Source organism: Arachis ipaensis, chromosome B3 (assembly GCF_059453495.1).
Source record: "Arachis ipaensis isolate K30076 ecotype BB chromosome B3, ASM5945349v1, whole genome shotgun sequence".
Taxonomy (NCBI): Eukaryota; Viridiplantae; Streptophyta; class Magnoliopsida; order Fabales; family Fabaceae; genus Arachis; species Arachis ipaensis.
The window spans coordinates 94,338,441-94,364,391 of NC_142438.1; the positions used below are offsets into that span (position 1 = coordinate 94,338,441).

Sequence of the window (25,951 nt, forward strand, 5' to 3'; positions counted from 1 at the left end):
GAAGAAGCAAAGTGGCAATAAGTAATATAGGACAGCTTTATAATTAAACAAGTTAGCAGTTTCCTCCATTTTTTTTCTTTCTTTCTTTCTTGATAATAATATAATTATCACTCACTTTATCTTATCTTTTCAGGCATTTATCTGTGGAGAGGAACAGAGTTTCTTGTGTTAAGTTGTTTCCAGAAGCAAGAAACAATCTTCTTCCAGTTTCATCTTTCGTCATTCGCCTGCTTAGCTCTGCCAAAGATCGCAAGGCCTTGGCTCAATCAGGTTTTCTTAATTCTATTTTGAAATACAACAAGATATAGCTTAGCCTTTGTTCTTGCTTTAACATTTCAATGGTTTCTTATTTTGATGCAGAGGTAAGAGACAAATTGCTGAGCAGTAGAGAAGGATTTGTGTGGGGAATTGAGGTTCCACTTCCAGGGAGATTCATTTTTCATGTTGAGTTCCTCAATTTGAAAACTTCATCTTCAAATGTATGTTACTCTTAGAATCCCTTCTACTATTATACTGTTCCTCCTTATTGTTTTATCAAATTTGTAATTAAATTCCAATAATTTAGGGTGGTAATTCAATTTGAAGATAAATGTTCTGTTCAAAACAGTAGGGACCAGATTAAAAGCTTTTAAATTATAAGCATTTAATTATAAATTTAAATTGATTGATAAGGGATTAACTAGAATTGAACTTGAGAGTTGTTGAGGGATTAAAATTTAAATGCCAAATCCTTTTCTTGAAAATCTGATTTTCTAAAATGATGCAGTAATTTTATAACTGAATAAATAATTCTACAGTCAACGAAATTGTAATGAGTTAAATGCTGGGTAAACTAGAGTAAGTCTAGTTGCTAGAATTTAATTTTAAAAGGATTCTATAATTTGTGAAATTAGTTGTAAATTTTTTAAGTTGGACTACTAAATCTGTTTTTCTGCATCACTTTAAAAGAGGGCAGAAACTTTGAAGGGTTATAACAAATTTCACACTGATCGGAATCGCATGGGATAAAGTTTGGGGTGAACATAGAAATGTTTAGACTAGGCTGGAAAGTTGGAAGGCGATTCGTTAAGTATATGATTTATGGTGGATTTTTGAAATTTGGTGGTCGAAAATCTGTTTGCTGCAGAAAAATCCAAGTGAGGCAACAACTCAAATTTATCATCAAAGAATTTCTTTCTGTAAGAATCACTCATATTTGTTATGGGAATAGGTAGTGGAGGCACTGTCTCTGGTGTTGGACAATATCTCAAATAAAAAAATCCTAATGTTAAGCTGATGTTCTCTGTTCACAGTTCTCACTACAAACTGAACATTGTTCTGTTTGTTAGATAAGCTCATTAAATTCTGGAAATGTTTTCCGCTGCATAGATATATGGAGTGGAGCCAGCTGAAAGCAATATCCTAAATGGTGGTAAACCTGGTAAAGATCATGCTCTTTTTTCATTAATATTCTTTTTCTTAGTGACGATTTCCTACCTATTTTTTTCGTGGTGATTGCTTACATGAAGATGTTTTCATGTGACGATGATAGCTAAGATTTTCACAGATACTATATTAAGCAGTTTAGGCAAACATATCAAACCATTTGTGTGAGTAGTCATCTTTCCTCATAAGGACTTGAGTTCAATGTCAATACTCAATACTTAATTGTGATTTCTAGCATTGTTGTAGTGATGAACTAATGTAAATGTAAAAAGTAATCAAAATTAGGATCTAAAAAGATTATGATATTTACTGAATTAGGTTGGGAAATCTTTATCTATTGTTTCTTTTTTCAAATATATGGAATTACAAACTTTGATATTGTTCTTCTATATAGATCCACATCATATTACCGGCAATGGGGTTGGATTCAAACCAGACATATTGGACATGGATGTAATGGAGAAAGTTCTTGAGGTAAATGGAAAACACTACTTTAATTTGCTCACCTAACTTGAAAATATTATGCTTCTCCTAACTGTCATTTCAAACATGTGTGGTAGGTTAGCAGTGAAGATGCAGTCAACATGGCCAGGGTGCTGGCCTTGAAGGAAGGACTCATGGTAACTTTTTCAAATGATCATTGTTGCATACATCATGTTTAGAATCAATGACAAGTTTCAAACTTTATTCATTCAACCATTTTGTTCAGTCTAAGACATGCATCTTTTCTTTAAATAACTGTAACTGATTTTCCAACTTTTTTTTATTGTTCCTAATTATTATTTGTAGGTTGGTATTTCATCCGGAGCTAATACAGTTGCAGCTCTAAGATTGGCTAGTATTCCTGAGAACAAAGGCAAACTTATTGTGGTAATGAAATTTTCCTTTAAAACTATAGTAACATTAAGAGAGTTTGATTAATGTGCCATCACAAGAGACATTAATATAGTGGTTAAAAATGCTTAGCACCACGATTTTAGGTAGCGAACTTGTATGTATTGGTTGCTGACTATGAAGCGAGAGTTGCTCATGGGAATATATGAGAAGGATTTTACTATGTTTGGTTTTGAAAAAATCCCAAAAAAAGAGTTATAAAATTTCCTAGTGGATCTTGAGCTCAGATATTTGGTCAAAATTTGCAACTGCTTCACTTAAGTTTTTTTTTTTTCCAATTTGAGCTAGATAGTTTGATTTTCTTTTGTTGCCCTTCTTTGTTTTTTGTTATTTTATTGTGCAATTTCTGATTTATAACTTGGTTATTATATTTTATTTGCTCTTTCTACAGTCGTTTGAGAAAAATTAAAAGTGAGTTTTGTTTGTAGTGAAAGAATTTTTTTTCTTTTATCAAAGTGTTTGGAAAATATAAGGAATTATCATTAACTTTATCATCCTCACTTGATAAGAATCCACTTGTTTTCTTGTATGTTAATTAAGTATGAATTTGGTGACTATTTGATTAAGGAATACGCATGTTTGCCAGTATTTGGAGGTAACAAACTTTTTCTTACTAATTAATAACAGAGTAACGCTAAGAAACCAATTTTTTTCGGCTAATATTAAATAATTTTTTTAATTATTTTATTTATCTTAAATTTTAGATTATAAATCCTAAATTTTAAATTATACACAAATTCTATAATTAACTAATATTTACTAATTAAAAGTTTATTCTCTATACTTTCTCATTTCTATTTTAAAAACAATAATCAAATTTTAAATTATACACAAATTCTATACTTTCTCAAATTTTGCTTTAAAGATTTTATGATTCCATGTTCCAAATTTTGTTTACCAATTATGTCAAATGCCTTATATGCAGGATGGGAACCGGAACAGGACCTTGGCGTTTTCTGAGAGGCAATTACTAATAACTTGTCTAGGTAACATAGGAAATAAATTCCAAGCTGTGTTATTCAGCTCAGGTTTTGTATCATCGTATGTTCATCCTTTAGGATTGAGTGTCTCCTTTTTTTTCTATTTTTAGAACATGAATCCTTCTCATTTTTCAATTCTCTTAAGATGATAATCTTATCTTGTAGTGCCCTGTTTACATATTTTTGTTAATGTTTTTTTTTTTGGAGTGTATTAGAGTGCATGTAAAAAAGCATATGCTAATTTTTTTAATTTTTTTAAAACGTGGCAATAGTTTTTCTTTTAAATTGATAATGATACAACCACGCGTTTAAAACGTGGCAATAGTTTTTCTTTTAAAATGATAATGTTACAGCCACGCTTTTAAAGTGTGGCAATAGGTTCATTTCTAGGTACGTTTAAAAAAGCCTAGCCTTATTGTTCCTTATTGGCACGCTTTTGAAATGTACCAAAACCAACCTGCTGGGCATGCTTTAAAAGCGTGGCGATATGTACACTTTTTGGTACGCTTTTTAAGCGTATCCATAGGTTAAAAAGCGTGGCAAGAAATGAAAGCGTGCCAACAAGAAAAGCGTGCTGATAGATCTACAAAAGCATGGCGATAGAGAAACGGGCACGCTGGCAGATGTGACCCTTTCAAAAGTGTGTCAATAGCTCAAAAAGCGTGGCGAAAAACTATCGGTACTTTTTTTGCACTTTTCGGCACGCTTTTAAAGTGTGGCAGAAGGCTTATTTTCTTGTAGTGTCAAGAGTACCTAATTTCTCTTTCCAAGCCAAGAATGCTAAAAAATCTACTCTAAAACTAAGCCAAGCATTTTATCAAACACTTGGTGTGCATGAAAAGAAAAGCATATTGAATTGCAATAATAATAAAATCTACTACTACCAAATGTAAGAAAGTAACAATAATTCAGTTAAACAATAAGAAACATAAAAAGACATCAATTGTATTAAAGAAAATGAAAATCAGTGAGAGTTCAATAAAAGCTGTTAGAAAAAAACATGAAAGGTGATTTGATTAATTCATTGATTCAAGAAGCCGTTAGAAAAGGGGGCCCTAAAGAATGTTCCATAACACTCTAATGGTGAAAAGGAAGAGAAGCTAGCAGATGCTTGTTCAAAGGAGAGGACACTCTCAAATGACACCAAGGAGAAAGAGAAACCGCAAGGCTAGAATTAAAATCTCTACCAACCACCATCAAATATGCATTCCTTGATGATAAGGAGACCTACCCAATGATTATAAATGCTTAATAAAGAAGAAGAAAAAGAAGAAGGACTGTTACAAGTATTAAGAGAACATAAGACTGCTATTGGATGGACAATTAGCTATCTGAAGGGAATAAATTCCACCATGTGCATGCACAAGATTTTACTTGAAGAGGACTCAAAACCTGTGGTGCAAGCGCAAAGAAAGCTTAATCCAACAATGAAAGAGGTTGTTCACAAAAAGGTAATGAAGTTGTGGGATGCGGGAATCATATACTCCATCTCTGACAGCCTATGGGTAAGTCCGGTACAAGTGGTGCCAAAAAGGGAAGGATCACAATAATCTTTAATAAAAAAATGAATTGATCACTACAAGAACGGTCACCAGCTGGAGAATGTACATTGACTACCGAATTCCCTCTCCCATTCATTAATCAAATATTGGAGAGGTTTGCTGGCCATGCATTCTATTATTTTCTTGATAGGTACTCGGGGTACAACCAAATTGCGGTTGATCCCTTGATCAAGGAAAGACCGCATTCATATGTCCTTATGGAGTTTTTGCCTATCGAAGAATGCCCTTTGTGTTATGCAAGCACCCGCCACTTTTCAAAAGTGCATGCTTTCTATTTTTTCTAATATAGTAGAAAAATTTATAGAAGTGTTTATGGATGATTTTTCTGTATTTGGTGACATATTTAACGCTTGCTTGCACCACTTGTCATTAGTTTTATAAAGGTGCCAAGAAACAAACCTAGTTTTAAACTAGGAAAAGTGCCATTTATGGTCATGAAAGGAATTATTCTTGGGAACCGAATCTCAATTAAGGGCATAGAGATTGATAAAGTTAAGGTAGAAGTGATTGAAAAATTACTACCACAAGTGAGTGTAAAGGCGGTCTAAAGTTTCTTGGGACATACAGGCTTTTATAGAAGATTTATAAAATATTTTTCAAAAATTGAAAAACCATTGAGTAGTTTATTAATTAAAGGAGTTCTATTTGTTTTCAATGGAGAATGCCTACATGCCTTTGAAACTTTGAAAGCTAAGCTTGTGTGTGCACCAATAATTGCCCCACCTAATTGGTCTTTACCATTTGAGTTAATGTGTGATGCTAGTGATTATGTTGTAGGCGCAGTCCTGGGGCAAAAAAAAAAGACAAGTTGTTACATGTAATTTATTATGCAAGTCATGTCTTGAACGATGCGCAAAAAAATTACACAACATCTGAAAAAGAGTTATTAGCCATAGTATTTACTATTGATAAATTTAGATCTTATTTATTTGGTTTAAAAGTAATCATCTACACTGATCAAGCTGCTCCTAAGTATCTTTTGTCTAAACAGAATGCCAAACAAAGATTGATAAGATGAGTATTGTTGCTTCAAGAGTTTGATGTTAACATCCGGGATAGGAAGGGCACAGAGAATCTTGTGGCGGATCACCTATCTGGGATTTATTTTGAAGAAACTCAAGCACCACAAATACCCCTCAAAGAAGAATTCCCAAATGAACAACTCTTAGCCATTAGAGTTATGCCATGGTTTGCTGACATGGCTAACTACAAAGCTGGGAGAATCATTCCTAAGGAATTTAATTGGAATCAAAGAAAAAAAGTAAATTCATGACTCCCACTACTTTATATGGGATGACCTATATCTCTTCAAAAAATATTCTAACAACATCATACGAAGGTGCATTCTCGAAGAAGAGATTCAAGGTGTATTATGGCACTGCCACGGTTTAGACTATGGCGGCCACTTTAGTGGAGAGAGGACAGAGGCTAAAGTGCTTCAAAGTGGCCTCTATTGACCGACTCTTTTTAAGGACACCTAATGCTTTATTGAAAATGTGATAGATGCCAGAGATCTGAACTTTATCCCGGAGACATGAGATGCTACAAAATTACATATTTGAAGTATAATTGTTTGATGTATGGAGAGTTGATTTTATGGGGCCTTTTCCCTCCTCACACTCAAACCTCTATATACTAGTGGCCATTGATTATGTATTTAAGTGGGTGGAAGCCATGCTATCACCCACTAATGATGCGAAGGTTGTGATTGGCTTTTTGAAGAAGACAATCTTCAACAGATTTGGAATTCCAAAAACACCAATTAGTGATGGAGAAATTCATTTCTATAATAAATAACTCAAAGCTCTTCTTTAGAAATATGGGGTGAGACACAAAGTGGCAACTCTATATCATCTGCAAACCAGAGGACAAGTGGAGGTATCCAACAGAGAGATGAAAAAATTATGGAAAAGACGGTCAATGTAACACCTAACTTTCAGCACATCATATATCAAAGATCTACAAGCAATACTAGTCACATAGTTAGTAAGAATAATAAATATCTTACAAAAGAATTCAAATGAAACTCAGATATAACTCCTATCCCTCTGTATAAAATAAAATCTTAACTAACAAAGGCGAGGAAATTTTAGGAAAGTGACTCAACACATAAACTTAACTCAAATAAGACTAATAATTGCCCACAGCTTCAAACTGAGTCTTCGAACATGTGTCACTGAAAGGGTGGAAGATTTTGGGGTGAGAACAAACCACGCGTTCTCAGTAGGGAAAGGAAATGCCGTAAGAGTAATGAAATAAATTTCAAATAATTAACTTTACTCAATAAAACTATATTTTTATTAAACCTTTTGAAAATACTTTTTACTATTACTTTATATAATTAATTACCTTCTTTAAATTCCGAACTTAAGACAAATCTCAATCACAACCTTAGTTCTCAGTCACCTCAACACACAAACTAATAGCACAGGAAACAGATCAACACACAAACAAATAGCAATAAGACAAACAACACAATCACAGAGAGACAAGATAAGCAAACACAATCAAATGCAAATGTGCAAACAATGATGATGTATATCTAGTCCTATCGCGGGTAATGAGCTCATTTGTCGGTTTCGACCCACACCCGACGCAATCCGATTTGCAAGTCAGATAAGGCATTCCAGCGGCATAACCTCTGCAAGTTTCTACTTCTTGCAGGCGCTGATTCTCCAGCTGAAGTATGCTGAACATGACCTCTACAAGTACTTGCAGGCACTGATTCTTCATCTGAAGCATGTGCCACTTTCTCCTGGAAGCCATTCCATACACACGGGCATCCCCACACAATCATTCACACATAAAGTCCACGGCTTAACATTCTCACGTCGGCACCCTAACTAGTTACTTTCCGTCACCCTCTCGTGACCTTTTATTCATTTCATCATCACACATGCCGTGTTCTCTTTCCTCTTTCCTTCTTTCTCTTAACAAACCGAACTCAAATAATAACTTGAAACAAAATCTATTCTAAAAAAACTGAATGTAAAACCTTATACTTTCTTAATAAATCAAGCTAAAAATAAGACTTTCTGTAATAAATCGAAATCAAATAGTTTTCAGTATTAGAACGTTTTCTTTGAAGGTAAGCCACTTTCTATTTTAATAAAATTCAGACCTTTCAAAATCTTATGTTATTGAGTCAAACCAATAATTATTAATAAATCAAATAAATAATTTCTCAAAATAAGTTTATAAATCATATTTTAAAAATGAAATCACTTTTCCTATATTTTTACAAAAATTGGACAACATCTCCCTTTTAAAATTGGACTTCACCACCCTTTACGGGTCCCAACCGAACCATTCTCAACTTTTTTTTCAATCGTTTCCAATAACTCAAACTAATTCCAATATCATAAATCATTTTCAAATCTCAATTCAATACTAACAAATCAAACCAAGATCAATCTCACTAGTTAATCATTCACAACAATGAAACCAGTCATAATCACAGCTATAACCCAAACTCAATTCATCAATTACTCATACAACAGGTTTTCAATAATCAACTCAGCATATTCAAATTAATAAATAACCCCAGATTAATCACCATTCACAGCCACAATTTAACCAATTTCATCACATTCAATTATATTCAAAATCACTAACAATCTCAATTTCATCAATTTTCATCAGTTAATCAAACGAGACATTTATGAATTATTCATTCGTAAATTAAAACAGTTAATTTTAAAATAAATCCCCTACCTCCGTACGAAATCAAAGTCAATGAAATTTCTGGAGAAGCTTTTTGACCGAGCTGCTGAAAAAGAAAACGTCAGAAATCGTCTGTGCCTCCTAAAACTCCAATTGATCAAACTCAAGGGGTAGAAAAACTACGTCACCGTCAATTTCCACCGATCAAAAATAGCGTCACACGGCCTTCTCTCTTTTTCCTTTCTTTTGGTTCTGTTGAGAATAAGAGATGATGATGGTGTTTAAGAAATAAGGGATATGTGTCATTAGTGCTTTGTATATATAAAGGAAACTTGGCATTGGTTTATATATATATATATATATATATATATATATATATATATAAAAGTTTCATTTTCTTTTCTTTTGTTCCTTCAGAAGGCTTATAATAATAATAATAATAATAATCAATTTAATTTTTATTTTATTAAATTATTTTTTGATAAATAATTTTAAATTTAATAGAATAAATAATAATTAAATTAAACTTCAATAATTATAAAATTTTATGTAATTATTTTTATTAAAAATAATTTTCTTAAAAACTACATCTTAATATAATATATTAGTTCACAAATAGTTAATTATTTAATTTTTAAAAATCTAGGTGTTACAGTCAACGCTTCTAAAAAGGACTGGTCTAAAAAAATGGAATGTCAAAACTCCAATTGGAATGTCACCTTACCAAATAGTTTACAGCAAGGCATGACATTTACCAGTTGAATTAGAGCATAGAGAGTTTTAGGTAATTAAGTTCTTGAACTTTGATGCCAAGATAATGGGTGAGAAGAGACTTCTTCAACTCAACAAGCTTGATGAATTTGTAAATCAAGCTTATGACAATACTTAGCTATACAAACAAAGAATAAAAATATGGCATGACAAGAAATCATTCTCAAAAGACTTCGAACTGGGGCAGAAGGTCTTGTTATTTAACTCACGGTTGAAGTTATTTTCCGAAAAATTAGAAATAAGGTGGTCTGGACCATTTACAGTATACAAAATGTCTCCTATGGACATATTGAAGTAATAGAGAAAAATATTGGAAAAAAGTTCGTAATGGACAAAGTTTAAAGCCTTATCTTGGAGAAAAAGTGGATCGACGAAAATTAACCCAACTCCTATCTTAGAAAGCACTAATCATCAAGGTAGTGATGTTAAAAGAGCGCTTGTTGGTAGACAACCCAATCCATTAGTATCCTTTATCTATTTCTTAATTTTTGTTTTTCTTTAGTTAATCATAAAATCTATGAAGAAAACAAAGAGAATCAGCTCCCCAGGAGAATTGGCACCGAGCGCCATGCTTTGGCGCCCAACGTCAGCAAGCAAATTTACTCCCAGGGGAGCTGGGAATCTAGCACCCAGGCAAGGGGAACTCCCAGGAAGAGCAGGTGCCCAACACCATCTTATGAAGCCTAGCGCCTTCGTGGCACAAAAGGTTGGCGCCAAGCTCCCAGTGCCCATATGGTGCAAGCCAGCGCCTTCGTGGCATTCTTCCTCACTTACAATCTCCAAGTATCTCCATTCATAGTTTTAGATTCAAAAATTGGTTTTCAAAATTTTGCATGCGTGACTTTCTATGTTTTAACCACCATGCTTAAATTGCCCTTTTTTTTCAATGTTCTGCTCATCATAACCCCTCTACATATACACATACCTTCTCATTTAAACTTAAAGTTTTGACGAATCTCTAAGTTTGGTGTTATTAGAAAAACAAAGGAGCTCCCAGAGGAAGATGAAAAGGAAGGTGACAATAATGATTAATAAACTTAGTAACTTTATTTTGTTTCTGGTGGTTAGTTTTTTTTTTTTCCTTTTTCTTTGTTTTGTTTTTATTTTCTTTGTCGTTATTTTTTTTCTTTTAGTGTTTACAACTTGTACTTGTTCTCTACCTCTCTATTAATGTAGAGAGAGTAGTTTTTAATAGAAAGAGTTTGCATAATAACAAGGGAGTTCAATTAAAATGTGGTGGTCATTAGAAGTATTGTTATATTTTATGGACCCAAAGTATTTGAATGGATCTCGAGGAAAGGGAGATAGAATCTCCATAAACAAAGTTTTAGAGACATATTATAAGAATCCGACGTCCAAAGCAGTTCCAAAAAAAAGTATGGAAAGATAAAAAAATCCAAAGCAATAAGGTTCTGAGCACCAATGACTATAGCCCAGTTATGTGCCTATGATGCTTGTGTTTCAAGGAGAGACTTGGAAAAGTAAATCCGAGGGGTATCTCATTACTCGATAACTTGGGCTAACTGGCTCGAGATTGTCGATTAAAAGCCCACATTAAAGAGTTTTCTTGAAACAAAGCATTTAGAGTCCAAAGAGGCTCTGGGCATTTATGTCTCGATAAAAAAAAATTCCTAGTTATGTGCTTATGGTGTGATTGTATCAAGGAGATGTTTGAGTAATTAGATTTGAGGGATGCTTTATCACCCAATAACTTGGGCCAACTGGCCCGAGATTATTAATTGAAAACTCATTAAGAGTTGCCTTGAGACAAAACACTTAGAGTCAAGGACTTCAAACATCTTTTTCCTATTAAATTTACTAAGTAAACTGCTTCAAGGATCATACAATTCGAAAAGGATTCTCATAATACAATCCGAAATTAAGTTTTTGAAAGATTCTTGATTCCTAAGTATGCAAGATTCAGCAAAATCTGAGAAGTCCATATATAATCATAGAGATTATTGTAAACTCCACTTTTACTTGGACTTTGAATTTATAAACTCTTTAATTCTTTTCATTAAGATAAACTCTATTTACTTTTCTTTTTGCTTAAGGATAAGTAAAGTTTTAAATTTGATATTGTGATAAATGACCCCCTAACCCTCTCTAGCAAAGTTTTGTAATTTTCTTTTACCTTCCTTTTGTTTGAAACGCTGGACTCCAAATATCTACCAAGATTTTGTACTTCTTGAAAATTGTAGACATCTTTGATCTGGTATCTGCTATCTTGATCTAGATTCTTTGAGAAAAGGATGGATGTTTTTGAAACATTGATTTTTATACTTAAAAGCCATAGAAAAATCATTAAGAGTCTTAGTTATTATCTCAATTTGTGCTCTAGAGATCTCAGCGAACAACAACAGATCATCTGTGAAAAGAAGGTGGGATATTGGGGGACTATCACGCTTAGCTCTAATCGGTTTCCACTCTCCTTCTTGTATACGATCCTCGATGACATAAGTAAGTCTTTCCATGGCAATAACGAACAGACATGGGGATATTGGGTCCCCCTGTCTTACCCCTCGAATTGGAATAAACGTGCTAGATTTGCACCTTTCCAAAGTAGCTTGAAAGTGGAAGATGAAATGCATGAAATGATAATTCTGTTTACTTTCTCTGGGATGCCGTACTCCTCCAATGTGTGATGCATGAATCCTCTATTTAGATGATCATACGCTTTCTCAAAATCTATTTTTATCGCCATAAATCTCTGTGTTTCCTTCATGCGCCACATGTCCCTTGTAACTTCTTTAGCGATAATGATGTTATCATGTATGATTCTACCTAGTACAAAGCTGGACTGGCAAGGAGAAATCCTTGTGGAAAGAGTGGGTTTGATCTTTTCAACTAAGATTTTTGTAGAAACTTTGTATGTTACATTACATAAAGCAATTGGCCTAAATTGAGACATGTACTCTGGTTGTTGTATCTTTGGAATGATGGCAAGTAAGGTTAGATTGACTTCAGCAATGCCATCAGAATTATTCCACAGATAGGTGATAAAAGCAACAAGAGAATCACCTATAATGTTCCAATTATTTTGGAATAAGAACGTTGGATATTCATCCTCACCTGGCGCTTTAAGAGCTCCAATCTTGAAGGTAGTTGTTTGCACTTTAGTTCTAGTTGGGATTCTCTGTATTGAGGCTTTGCTGCCATTATCCAATCTAGAAAGGTGTTTCTGGTATGCCAAATGAGTCTGTCTAAAACTTTTTTAGTGTACAAGTTTTTGTAGAAGTTCATGGCTATATCTTTCAACTCATCCACTTCTTCGCACCAGCTTTCATATTCTTTTCTTAGTTTTATAATTTGATTCTTCCTCCTTTTGATAATTATTTTGGTGTGACAGAATTTGGTGTTTTTATCACCCTCTACGATCCGTTGTTGTGGAAATTTTTGGAGCCAGAGAATTTTCTCCTGTTCCAAAATTTTCTCCAATTCTTGTTGCAGCTCCTTCTCTAACCTAGCAAGAAAGGAATTGTGTCTAATCTGTTTAGCAATCTCCTATTTTTTCTAAAAATATGCTCAAACACCTCAATATTTCATTTGTTCAAGCAATCGGTCAGTCTAACAAGGGCATAAGAAAGTACAGTTTCTTTTATCTAATTATCCTCAATAAGCTTGTCAAAATCAGGATGAGTCTTCCAGATTTCTTGAAAGCGAAAAAGCTTCTTCCTCCTATCAAGACGGTTAGGCTCCAAAGAGGTGAGAAGAGGGTGATAATCAGAGTTCACCCTGGGAAGGACCCTAACAACAGCATCCGGGAAGGTGATTCTCCAATCCAAATTGAAAAGTGCCGTGTCCAAGCGCTTGATTACTCTATCTATTTTGTCTCTCACCCCTCCTATCTACGTAAATTTAGATCCCGCATATCCAAAATTAATAAGAGCATTCTCATCAATCTATCTTTGGAAACTGCGGCAAGCCTGATTGTCAATAAAAGCACCCCCTTTCTTGTCACTTTCATTTGCAATGTCATTAAAGTCATCCACAAGGAGCCACGTATCTCCCATATCTCTAGCAATATCTTTGATATTCTCCCACAACTCCCTCCTTAGAGGTGCTTGAGGACTAGCTTAAATCGCTGTGAGGCACCATCTTCTCTTCTCCAGATCAACAACTTCTATATGAATGAATTGCTTGTGAGAGCTAATTGGCATGATAATCAGATTTGGATTATTCCACAATACTCAAATTCCTTACATTCTTCAATGAGGGAATAGCGAAATCCCATCTCCTTAATAATATTCCTTGCTCTTTCTCTACTAACTTTAGTTTCAAAAGAGTAAAGTGATGTCAGTATAATACTATTTATTTATTTCTCTAAGAGTGTGCATGGAAGACTTATTTGCACACCCCCTTATATTCCAAGCAAGCATATTCATGAAAACGAGAAACCAACATTTGTTTTTGGACGAGATATCAAACCAACATTGAATGAATAACGACGACTAAAGTACAAACTACAAAGTAAAAGACGTGTCGTAATAGACTTTTTCTTTTTTTTGGTCGGAGTTAGGGGTGTGCATGGCCCGGCCCGGCCCGAAAACTCGGCCTGGTCCCGAACACTTTAGGGGCTAATTTGATGATTTCATCGGGTCTAGGGCCGGGTATGGGTCTCAAAAGTAGACCCGGTCATTATTCCGGGTCGGGTCTGGGCCATAGCTCGGGTCACCCGAAATCGGCCCAGTGGCCTGATCATCATACATAATTAATATTTTGTGTTATTAGTGATGGATGATGGCTATTATTATGTGAAATTTAAGTATTGTAAATCTTAATATTTTGTGTTATTAGTCATTATATATAAGACTATAAGTTAATATTTTATGTTTAAAATGCATAAGACTTTAGACTAATGCATAATCTTGTGTTATTTGTATTGATTTAAATATTTGGTGTTATTAGGCAATATTAGTATTGATTATGGTTATACTTTAATTTTAGAGAAGAGTTAGTTCTTATTATATTTTTCTAAGTGAATTTTACCATGTCAAATAATGGTTGGAGTCTTGGAAATTTGGATATTTTTACATGCTAACTTACAAGAATGTATCAAGGTAATATAATGTTAACGGCCCGGTTTTCACCCGGTTTTTACCCGGTATAATCGTGGCCCGAAAGTGTATAGGTTTCATCGGGTCTAGGGTCGGATTCGAGTCTAACAAATAGACCCGGTATATATTTCGGGTCGGATCTGGGTCACATCAAATCCGGTTTCACCCGACCCATGCACACCCCTAGTCGGAGTAATAGATCTCAAAAGAACCGGCACGACGAATGAATTGTTTGGGCTTAGGCTTGGCCCTTGTGTCCTTTCTGGGCTTCGGACGCTCATATCCTCGTGTCCACAAAAAAGAAAATGATGATGAAGGAAAGAGTCTACCAAAAAAAAAGGAAGAAGGAAAGAAAACGGAAGGAGAGAGATTGGATTAGTAGGGGGAAATAATAACAAAGTAAACGGCCTCGATCATCATCTTAATCTTTATCGTAAGTTCTAAGAAGAGGATTAAGGATTCTCATCTTCCGAATAAGTCAACAAAAAACAAGAGATTTTTTGTTTCAGTATTTGCTTTTGGTTTTGCAGACTGAGAGTGAGATGGGACTCTTATCACTTACATTCCATCCTTCTCCCGCTTTCAATCCCTCGATTTTTACGCTTCCTCCCCACCGCTACCACCGCCCTTCTTCACTCGCCGTCAGAGCCACTTCCGCCGCCGGCACCCCGCAGCCTCTTCTCCAAGTCAATGACCTGAGGGCGAAGATCCTGGAATCCGGCGTCGAGATTCTCCACGGCGTCAACCTCACGGTCAACGAGGGAGAGGTTCACGCCATCATGGGAAAGAACGGTTCCGGGAAAAGCACTTTTGCTAAGGTACCTTCATTTCCTAAATTCTTTCATTTTTAGCTGAATTTTTAGTCTTCTGCTCAAGATGGTTGATCAATTGAAGTCTACGCTATTCTGTGTATCGATGAAGAATTTTGATTACTGTAAAGCTAAGGAATTTATGATGCTATGATATGCCATACATGGAATGAAAGTGAATAGGGGAAAAAAAAAGAGTTGATTCGATTATTATGGATTTTCCTTTCGCAGGTTCTTGTGGGTCACCCTGATTATGAGGTTACTGGAGGCAGTGTTGTGTTCAAAGGGGAGAATTTGCTTGAAATGGAACCCGAGGAGCGGTCACTAGCTGGTCTTTTTATGAGTTTCCAGTCCCCTGTTGAGATTCCTGGTGTTTCTAATGATGAGTTTTTGGTCATGGCATATAATGCACGGAGGAGAAAGCTTGGCCTCCCTGAGCTTGGACCACTCGAGGTGGGTCGTCTTTTGTCTTATCGGGCTGTGCATGGTTCCAGTTGTTTCTGATATTGTTTGTTGAGCTGAATATGTGGTTCTGTCTTGCAGTGCTTCTCTTACCTGATGGAGAAACTCCAGCTTGTTAACATGAAGCCGGACTTCCTCAATAGGAATGTCAATGAAGGATTCAGTGGTGGAGAACGCAAACGCAATGAAATTTTGCAGCTTGCGGTACTGTTTAAGTCCTAGTTTCTTTATTGTAAGTTGTGATTGAATCATTAGTGTTTGTTCTGTCCTAACTTCTTTACTTTTACCTCCATCCATGGTGCAGGTTTTGGGGGCAGACTTGGCTATTCTGGACGAAATTGATTCTGGATTGGATGTTGATGCACTCAGAGATGTTGCAAGTGCGGTCAATCGTATACGTGCCCCAAAGAATTCTTTGATGATGATAACACACTATCGAAGAATACTGGATCTTTTAAATCCCACACATGTCCATGTTATGGTAAGTTGCAACTGATCTTCCACTATATAAGTTTTGAACTTAAAGAGAATGGATAAGATTCAGAGTGAAGTTAGACAAGATTCCTTCTCCCTATTTTCTCATGAAGTTTAGAGAAAAATGTATCTTAGGTGTTGACACTTAGTATGAATGCACTCGTGCTGCAAAATAACACGAATGAACCTTTCCTATTATGAAATTTCAGGACAAAGGGAAAATTGCGAGGACAGGCGACATATCCATTGTAGAAACTATTGAGACTGAGGGATATGAAACAGTTGCAGCTTTGACCTAATAAATCTTGTAAGGGTATTATCTGGGTGTAAATTTGTTGTGCTTGTTCAATTTAAATTCACTTCTTATTCACCTTGTATTATAGATGTTCGCCTTTCTCTTTTAGGAGCATTCTTGGAAATAGACAATATATAATTAGGAGCAACAATTAACCATAATATATTAAGAGTAAAATATATAGGCCTCACAAAAAGTAGTCATCTAGAGCTTTCATTTCAATCTGATATCTATATTCATTCTGACATGATATTGGTATATGACTGTATGTTAAGTACCTGAGGAAAGTGTGAAACCACACATTATTTAATGTTCGTAAGTCATGCTTGATGCCCAACTAATATATTGGCATAAAGATTGCAATGTTAAAGAATTAGTATGTGTGTGTGTGTATATATATATATAGGGATTGGGCTATATTTTATACATTGAAATGAGTTTCTTAGTGTTGCTTTTCTCTGTTCCTATATGCTCTAAGATAAGAAAACTTAAACCTTGAAGGTTGAATAACATTCCATCAGACATTAGTCTCTATTAGGACCCTTTTCTAGTTTTCTTTATTTGTTAATATTTTATATATTGAAAAATCAGTTGCTTTCAGAATCCTTTCTCTGCTCCAGTTTGCTAGAAGATGAGCAAACCTTTTGAAGGTTGAATCTCATTGCATCGACATTAATCTCAATACCATCATCGCAGATTATGAGCAGAATAATATTTTCTTTCAGGCACACTACTGGGTAAGTTCATCCATGTTGTCTTGAAAGATGTTCTTTTCCAGGTTCAGCCTTTCTTGGCATTGCATTCTTAGCCATCTAAGTTTTTAAGCTGTTCTCAAACATATTTGACCGAGTTACCTGATGTTGCCTGTTATATCTTGATTTTTCGTATACATTTATTGATTATTATTTCTTAAGTAAGGATGGTGAGAGGAAGTAGTTATATTTATTGTAGTTTCCCCAGTTCTGTTCTTAAGTTGCCAATCTTTGTTGTAGGTATGTAAGCAATGTTAACTGAAGCGATTGCACTTATACTCTGCTTTCTCCTTTGATTCTGTGTAAAGCTCGTGTTGGCTGATGTGATGTGTTCACCACTTAGGATATTAATCTTCTGGGCATTACCATAGGCATTGATACAGAAATACAATAATACTGTTAAACTATGATATGAATCTACTTAATTCTCAACAGAGCTATTAGCGTGGATATTTTGAAGTTTTGTTTGCCTCTACTTTATAGTTAGACAGGCTTTTATTTATTCATTTCATGTTATTAATTGCAAATTTGGCTCTGTCATGCTACGTTTGCTGCGAGTGCAGTTTAAATTTATATTTTGTAATATCTCAATCTCTTGTTAGTGTTCGCATTAGCCACATACTATTTTGATCCAGAAATGTTAAGAGACTATCAGAATTTATTGATTCTGGCCATCACTTAGCAATCAATTCAATTACTTTAGTCTAATTCCTTTAACTTAGTAATCCAACAACATACTTTATTCCATACTTTTAAACATTAATGACTAACCGATGGTTAAAAGCAATAAATTCTGATAGCACTCTAGCCTTCTTCATTTTGATTAACCTCGTATGTTTAATGTCATTCAATCTCTTTTTTTTTTTTTTTTTTTTTTACCCTTTTTGATGAGAATTTAAATAGGAATTATATTTGCCAAGGAAAGTTAGCACATGCAAACCAATTTGGATTGATCTAGTAATTAGTTTACTAGTCCGCTTAAATAAGTATAAGTGTCTGAATCTTATTTTGTGCAAGTAGTAATTCATTGGTCAATATTAAACTCTTAAGTGAGGTTTAAATAAGCATAAGGTTAGTCCTTAACATGTTAAACTAAAAAATACTATGAAAATCCGAAAAAAAAAAAAAAAGAAAAAGAAAGTTAGCACAAGCAGCAATGGCTCAACATTTACAAATTATTCTTTGATACTTGATCAAGAAATGCGTGTTGAAATAACTTTAAAATTTTAATTTTAATTAATTTCTAATTATTTAACAAAAATAAACATAAAATTCTGAATTCTATACTTTTCAAATAAGGCTCTAAACAAAATTGGAATTTTTTTTCTTTTTAATCAGTTTGTCGATTCCATTATCATCAATATTGGAAATTTTCGATAGAATTAGAGTTAGCTTAATGCAACTGACAGAAAAAATAAACGAAATATGTCAACACTCCATGAATAGTAGGTTGATCCCCAATCCGGTTTTTGGGTCAATTTAAACAAGTCTAATTGCAAATTATACACGCTACTTTAATTTTCTTGTATAAATGGGCTCAAACCTCAACCTTATAATTCTCGTCATACAAATTATTTTCGTTCAGTACCAACATTATTGAGGAAGTTGACAAAATTGATTTCTCAAATGAGAAGACTACAAACATCGTAAAGCAAGGAGAGAAGTGAGATTGGAGTAACAAAATGAGTGGGAGTTAACCAAAAATCCTCTAGGTACCCATAATTGATCTAAACTAAAGCTGTACATCTGATCAATAGGATTGCCTGTAATATATATCAACGAGAAAATAGATGCAAAAAGAAAAGGATTTCGACATACACAGTACTGTCTTTGCCATATTGCTGTCGGATTGAAATTTAGGAACCAAGTTGAGCCAGCAATGTATCTCTGATCAAATAAAAGAACACCACTGGCGCATCCGGGTGCAGAACAAGGAGTTCCAGTATTTCATTTCAATTGCAATAATATAAATGCCTTTATCTCAATATATGGAAGCACGTCAGCAATGACCATGATTGCCTGAAAGAGAAAAACCACATATGGCTATCAAACACCGAAAATCTCAGCAACAATCAATCGCATATGGTTCCCCTATTTAAGCTACAAACGAAACCTATAACAATTTAGCAACTCAGGATGTCACGTGGTGTATTATGTGACAATGTTGAAAGTATCTAAACACTTACCGATTCCCTGCTTCTTCTGAGGACGACCTCTGTCAAGGTAGGGAGCAATTATGGCATCTAACTTCACCAACCAGAGAGCAAGGGCTGATGATGTATGGGGCATTAATGCAAAATATGCAATGATTTCTTGAACAACTTTATCTGGTAAGTTGCACTCAAACAGCCAGTGCTTGTTTATTGCACCAACGAAATCAGAGAGAACCTATAAGATTAGGAAATTGAAAAGGAAATAATAGGTCAGTTGTGAGAAATATAATTTCAGGCACATAGCGAAATTCCTTAAAGCAGAAGGCTAAAAACAAAACCTGCAAAAGCTCAACTAAAGATGAAGTGCGCCTGAGTCGTTTAACCCATAGCTTATGAGCAGATTTCCTCCAAGCACCTACCAAGGCATCTTCAGGCATAACAGACTGCACAAAGGGCAACAGAGCAATGGGAAACAGAAAAATCAAACTTCAAAATATCAATATGCATAACATATATGCAAATCACTGCAAGTAATTAATATTAAAAATATCAGGAAGCTGGAGAAGCAGTGAAAGGGAGAGGATGACAAGCATTCACAAAGCATTGGTGTGCACACTTTGGATCAGAAGTAACAAGCTATCCCATATACTTCCCTCAAACAGAGATACCATCGAAAGCATATCAGGTGGCACAAAGTAAATATATCCACACAAAAGCACAACACCACTTTCTAATTTTCAAAAATTTTGGTATATTTTCCCTTGTTTTTGCATGAAAACCTTTCATTTGTGCCCATAATCTACTACAACATTATACAATATATCCAATTCCAAGGCAGCATGTAAAACAGATGAATGACAATTTACCTCAATAGCATAAATTGCAGCTTTCAGTGATTGAATCTGTGATGATAGAACTTTATGATTTGGAAATGTATTAACATCCTCTTTCTGACAGCATGTAGCTCTGTGAATGGCGTATCTCTCTTCTAGATCAAAATCAAGCTCAAATGTGGTATGGCAAATCCTGCAGTGTCTCTCGTCTCTCCAATAAAGATCATGACAAGTCAGACATTTCGCTAGAGAATCAAGATAAGACCTTCTACCATATTTTACAACGTTAAGATCTAAATAAAAGGATCCCCAAATCCAAGAATCATATCCTTGAGCACGGAGCCACTTTTGCACTTGTTCCTCACCCTTCTTTCCAGCTTCAATAATCACAGCCCCTGCTGAAGGTAGTGTGTCTTTTGCAGTCTCAATCAGATTCAGATTGTCTACATCAGATACCGGGGAATAACTGTCTTCTGAAACCATATCCAGCTCAGATTGATCAGAATGCAACATAGAACCCATTCCAGTACTGTTAACCTTAATCCTAGACATAAATCTGCATAGAGATGCTTGCCGCTTTTCCAGAGATTCAATGAGATGAGCCTCCCGTTTCCCTCTATCATCTAACACTGATAGCAAGGCACATAAGGCCTGCACACAGGATAACCAATACAAACAATTATCATCACCTGAATAGTAATGCATATAATAGACACACTAGGCTAATAGAATGTTTTAGCTAAAATTCCTAATTGACTAGAAAAAAAAATTCAGTAATCAAGAAGAGCTATGTACAATAATAATCTTATAAGTTCACCTCTTCAGTATCAATCACTTCCCAGTGACCATCTTCAGAAGATTCAAAGTAAACCCTCCTGTGGCCAGGATCATCAGCATTACAAGGGCCGAGGAAAAGCCAGTATCTATTGTAGCGACGATCAGATCCCAAAAATACTGATTGAATGGGATGTGAATCAATGGACCCTTTTTCCTTCTCCCCCTGGTTACTGGAATTTGAGATTAAGGATGTGGAATCTACTGGACATGGTAGAAAAGATGAGTTCAATTCTTTTGCATGTTGCATTTGTCCAATCTGGTACCAAAATGGTCCCGGCTTCTTTATTGACGATGCTCTTTTTATTTTTGCTCCAGAACCATGTTGGATGCTCGAATGGCAGTCAGCTGTGATTTTTGTTGGGTCCTGTAAGAAAGATCATTTAGTATCAGAACTTTATGGGATAAGATGAATACTTCAATTTGAGACTGAGAGCAGGATTACAATCCAAGGCCAAAAAAGTTCAGTAGTTTACCTTCATCCTGATGCTGGAACCAGAGGAAAGAAGATCAGTTAGAGCAGCCAAAGCATTCAATTTTTCTTCAATTTTCAAATCTGAATATTCACTCTCCATCAGTCCTAACAACCATATTTCTCCTGGATGGCTCTCATCAATTTCAGTATATACTTTCAGCATATTATTCTTGGTTTTATGACCGTTAGCACACTTCAGTTTTCTCATGTTGCCGCCTCTTGAATCATTTTCAAAATCATCATCACTGCTAAACGTATCATTGTAATTGATTTCATCATCAACACTCCCAGCATCCTCCATATCTGATTGAGAATCATCTATGTCCTTCGTAACAGTGCTCATACGCACACGATATGCAGATGGTGAAATCTTTTCAAATAAAGTAATATCACTTGAAAGTGTGGAACATATTAAAGATTCCAGGTCCCCAGTTGTGCCATCAAGGTATAATTCTACAATCTGCAAAACATCAAAATACAGTTGAAATTAAACAATAGCATCTTAATATTTCAAAAAATCTAATAACAACAATCATGAAGATATTTTAAGGATTTGGATCCTCTAAAGTTTGAATTTCACTTTAGAGAGTAAAGTGTGATCTTCTACCCTTGAATAGTTTCTCTTTCATATTTATTATTGGTCCCACCTATGAAATCAATGGTGAGGGATCACACTTTACTCTCTAAAGTGAAATTCAAACTTTAGAGAATCCAAATCCATATTTTAAAATAGGCAGTAGTATCTCCCATCAAACTTGTACTTTCCTCTTTCTAAATCACTTTCTTGAAACTGGTTAATTTCTTAATTTCCAAATTAAAATAGGACAAACATCATACAGCACACGCTTGGTTACCTGTTTTAAGTTTGCTAGCTCAGATACCTTGCATCCATTGTTTCCTCGCTCTGACAAGATTTTAAACAACTCTCCCTTCAAGGTGCCAGGGTGTAGGCCATAGTTTACAAAAAGATTCAACTCCTATAGAACATAGCATATGTATGTTGTAGCATTAGCTATGAATAGTAGTAAATATATGTATGGAATATAATATTTGAATATTATTTTATTTCATCTTAGTATATAGTAAAGTAGACAAAGGATAAGTAAACCTGTGTTTTCCAATAATAAGTTAATAACAAAAGTATTTGTAATATAATGGTTCGTTTACATCTAAATTAAACTGATCTTGTCTGAAATACCTTGCTAAGTGCCTCTCTTCGTAAGGCCCCTTGCTTTGAACCAAATCCAGAAGCAACAAGCACTTGACGAAGTATTTCAACCCAAGTAAGAGCATTCAGAGAACTTCTCCAGCAGTCTACAGAATATTCTTGACTTTCAACCTGTCAAATCATTATTAAAACCATGTAAAGGATTCTTATCTTGAGCGATAATTGACTACTGTGAGCTATTCTGCATAATAGACAACAAGGCGTAAGATATCACGACCACACAAATATGAGGTAAAGGTACTCACTGAATGAAGCAATGCAAGAAAATTGCAGGACTTATTTAAATGAGGTGAAAAACCATTGGTAAGCTCCACTTCAATGTCAGATAGAAGAAGTGAGAGAAGGGCTATGTGAGTCTTTCCAATTAAAACTGAGTCCTGGTAGACATATCCACCAATGTAAGCCATTTTTCATAAACTGGAAAATTAAACAAAGAAACTGGAAATGCTTCTGAAATATAATCCTGGGTCAAGAATGACAAATTACCTTATCATGAAATGCTTGAACAAACTCATCCAGAGTGAATGGGCATATATTGACTACTGTAGCATATGTATAAAGGAAATGAAAAACCTGCCAAACAGAAAGTTAGTTCTACAACAGTTTGAGTCAATTGTAATTAAAATAAGTTTCAAAACAATAAGAAATGAAGCAAGATCATATTCTCAATAAAGTAAGCTTAACAGTCTTAAATAATCAAAGAGGGAACGTATTCCAATTCATAGCAAACAGATATTGTAGGGTAACAAATAAGATCCCAATTACTCAAACATTCAAAAGGGGCAAAGAATGAGATAGTAATAGGATAGAAAGTGACAATAGAAACCTTCGCTCAAAATTATTTTAACATCTTTCTGGAATATGAGACAATTGCCAGAGCAGAACAACAATGACATCAGATCTCACCCAGATAAATGACCCCACTAAGTATAAGAACAAAACATATACTAATATGAAGATCTAATATGAGAAACTAGGAAATAAAGGGGCCTACCCACCTATGATTGGTGAATCTTCTAGAGAAAAGAAAAAACGCTCACGATATATAGTTCTTAATATAAACAATTAAATCTTTCATTTACGTCTGTAAATATGTCAATTAGATTTTACACTTTTATCTAACATGGCAGCCTTTATTCAGCACCAACGTAAAAATGTATACTATACAAGGGTAACTCAAAGAAATGTATAGAGAAGTGCATCTGCACATAGGTACAAATATAGCAGAAGAACATATGCATTCACAAAAAAAGGATCTCTCAAGTCAAAAAAGTTGATCATATGCACCTTAAATAATTTCTTCACAATTTCTGGAGAGGAATCCCAAGGTTGCAAACAGATAGGTTTCTTCATTTTGACAGTATCTGGGGGGAACTTAACTAGCACATCTGTAAAGGACCCAGGCAATCAGTGACTGCTAATAATCAGAACATTTCAGATTCATGCAGTCACTAGAACAAAACACATACGTTTGGGGGAAAGTTATTCCTGCAAAAGTTACCTTTGCAGAGTGCGCAACCAAACATTCCACTTGCAGCAAGATGATCAGAACACAACAGCATATTGGTTCCTGCTCGGAACTCTCTCATCTCAAGCTCCTCATCATCGACTAACATTGAAATTTGATCAAATCCCTCCTCAAATATTGCGCTATCCACCTCAAGTTCACATTTTTCCTTCAATGACTGGTTCTGAGTTACATATAGATTAGATTTCCCCTGCCAGATAAAAGCAAGCTGTAATCTTGCGAAGTCCAGCAAAATCAACCAGAATACTGAAAAACTCAACATTTTATTTACCATTTGTCTTTGTATGGAAAGTTTCCTCTTGTCCTGAGACTTATTTATCCTGTGCTGTGTTTTATTTCTTCTGTTCTCACGAACTGGTTTCTGTACCATAGACTTTGAGACTAGATGAGTGCCTTGCTCTCGGCTATCAAAATCAAAGTCATTTGGAAGGTCTTCAGCATAAGGATTGGTTGCCCTCCAGACTGTCATCAAACCTTTGCCCATACCATGTTTCTTCACTGATGTTTTCTTATTAAAGCTTGGGTGACTTCCACATGCACTCTTGGAAACCTGAGGAAAAAGGAACTGAGATAGGGTGTCACAAGAAACTTAAAAATTCATCCTCACGATAATAAAAGTTACCTTTCTCATTTTGGCGGGCCCGTAGTCCTCTACATATGAAGGAGTGTAACTCTCTGACCCTAAGCAATCAATGACAAAGTTATTCAACACAACACAACTTCACTCCCTCAATCTCCACTCTCAAATAAAGAATAACAAATTAATTAATTAGCTATTAATCCGTTGCTGTTCAAACTACTGCAATTAAGTCATTGTTTAAAACAACCCAATATTGCAGTTTTGGCAGTCTCTGCAGCTGAATAGCAACTACTACCATGGCTCTACTTGTACAAATCACAATTTAAAATAATGGCTTATAAAAGAAGAACGAACAAATTAATTAACAAATCAGTAGCATAAACCAGAGAGAGGAAGGGAGAGAGAGACGCACGAGAAGGAAGATAATCAAATTCGAGACCAATAGGAGGACCATCGCTCCTCAAATTATCATAGTCCGTTGTAAAAAATTCCTGAAGACGCTTATGCTTCTTCTTTCTACTAACTCTCCCTGTTACAGCCATATCGTAAGTTGAAGGCGAAGGAGCGTTAGAGTTCTCCTTCTCTCTATGCCGTTGCTGTTGTTGCATCCTTCTAGAAGCTGCGGCGGCGATTCCGAACAGGCTTTTACCAGCACCGGAACGAGGTGGCACGATCACTCCATTTTCTCCCTCCTCCGTCTCCATTCCCGTCCGTGCTGTTAGGTGCTTCTTCTCATCTGCACCGCCACAAACAAGAAATGGAAGGTGTTAATGGAAACTAAAAAATTAGATGAAAATTATCAGCGGGAAATGCGTTTATGCAGTGCTACGAAGATCAATGACTGAACTGAGCTGAAATTAAGTGATTCCGCGAAATTTGGATTAGTGGAGTGAGTGTGAGCTAAGAAGATATAAGGAGAATGAACTTGTGCAAATGTGAGAGCAATTGACCTGAATTGCAGCTTCGACAGTGTGTTTGGGAAATGAAATGAGAGAGGAAAATGAAATGGTGTGTTTATTATAAAAAGTCGAAGAGAAGAGAAGGAATGGAAAGGGGATAATGAAGAAAGTAGTCTCAGATGAAGTAGGGAAGTAGGGTTTTGGGTTTTACGAAACAGAAATGAAATATCTACGTTTATTTTTCCTTTTTACCAATTAGTATCTGTAATCACTAATC

The 25,951-nt window shown here is 35.1% G+C and overlaps 2 protein-coding genes across 5 annotated transcripts; one reads left to right on the plus strand and one right to left on the minus strand.

Annotated features, from left to right (window-relative positions):
- The first annotated feature begins 14,586 nt into the window (after positions 1-14,586).
- Positions 14,587-17,757, plus strand: NAP7 (non-intrinsic ABC protein 7). Of its 3 annotated transcripts, none has more exons than XR_015907002.1 (8): positions 14,654-14,785; positions 14,883-15,170; positions 15,393-15,614; positions 15,705-15,827; positions 15,928-16,104; positions 16,307-16,404; positions 16,984-17,129; positions 17,385-17,757. XR_015907002.1 is itself a non-coding variant. In XM_016333852.3 (7 exons), the coding sequence occupies exons 1-5, from the start codon at positions 14,895-14,897 to the stop codon at positions 16,394-16,396; spliced, it is 888 nt and encodes a 295-aa protein (XP_016189338.1). In that variant the 5' UTR covers positions 14,587-14,894; the 3' UTR covers positions 16,397-16,404; positions 17,089-17,129; positions 17,385-17,757. The 3 variants fall into 3 exon arrangements, 1 of the variants encoding a protein (XP_016189338.1); XR_002359513.2 differs by having other exon boundaries at positions 14,655-14,785; positions 16,994-17,129; XM_016333852.3 differs by having other exon boundaries at positions 14,587-15,170; positions 17,089-17,129.
- Positions 17,758-18,662: 905 nt separating this feature from the next.
- Positions 18,663-25,951, minus strand: LOC107630650 (Homeodomain-like transcriptional regulator). Of its 2 annotated transcripts, none has more exons than XM_088506962.1 (16): positions 25,726-25,951; positions 25,188-25,511; positions 24,818-24,876; positions 24,467-24,745; positions 24,169-24,385; positions 23,955-24,055; positions 23,154-23,240; positions 22,913-23,044; positions 22,638-22,778; positions 22,294-22,416; positions 21,441-21,899; positions 20,948-21,331; positions 20,164-20,781; positions 19,636-19,740; positions 19,331-19,532; positions 18,663-19,163 (listed from the first exon to the last, which is right to left on the minus strand). In XM_088506962.1, the coding sequence occupies exons 2-16, from the start codon at positions 25,477-25,479 to the stop codon at positions 19,144-19,146; spliced, it is 3,219 nt and encodes a 1,072-aa protein (XP_088363088.1). In that variant the 5' UTR covers positions 25,480-25,511; positions 25,726-25,951; the 3' UTR covers positions 18,663-19,143. The 2 variants fall into 2 exon arrangements, with proteins under 2 accessions (XP_088363088.1, XP_088363089.1); XM_088506963.1 differs by having other exon boundaries at positions 25,623-25,905.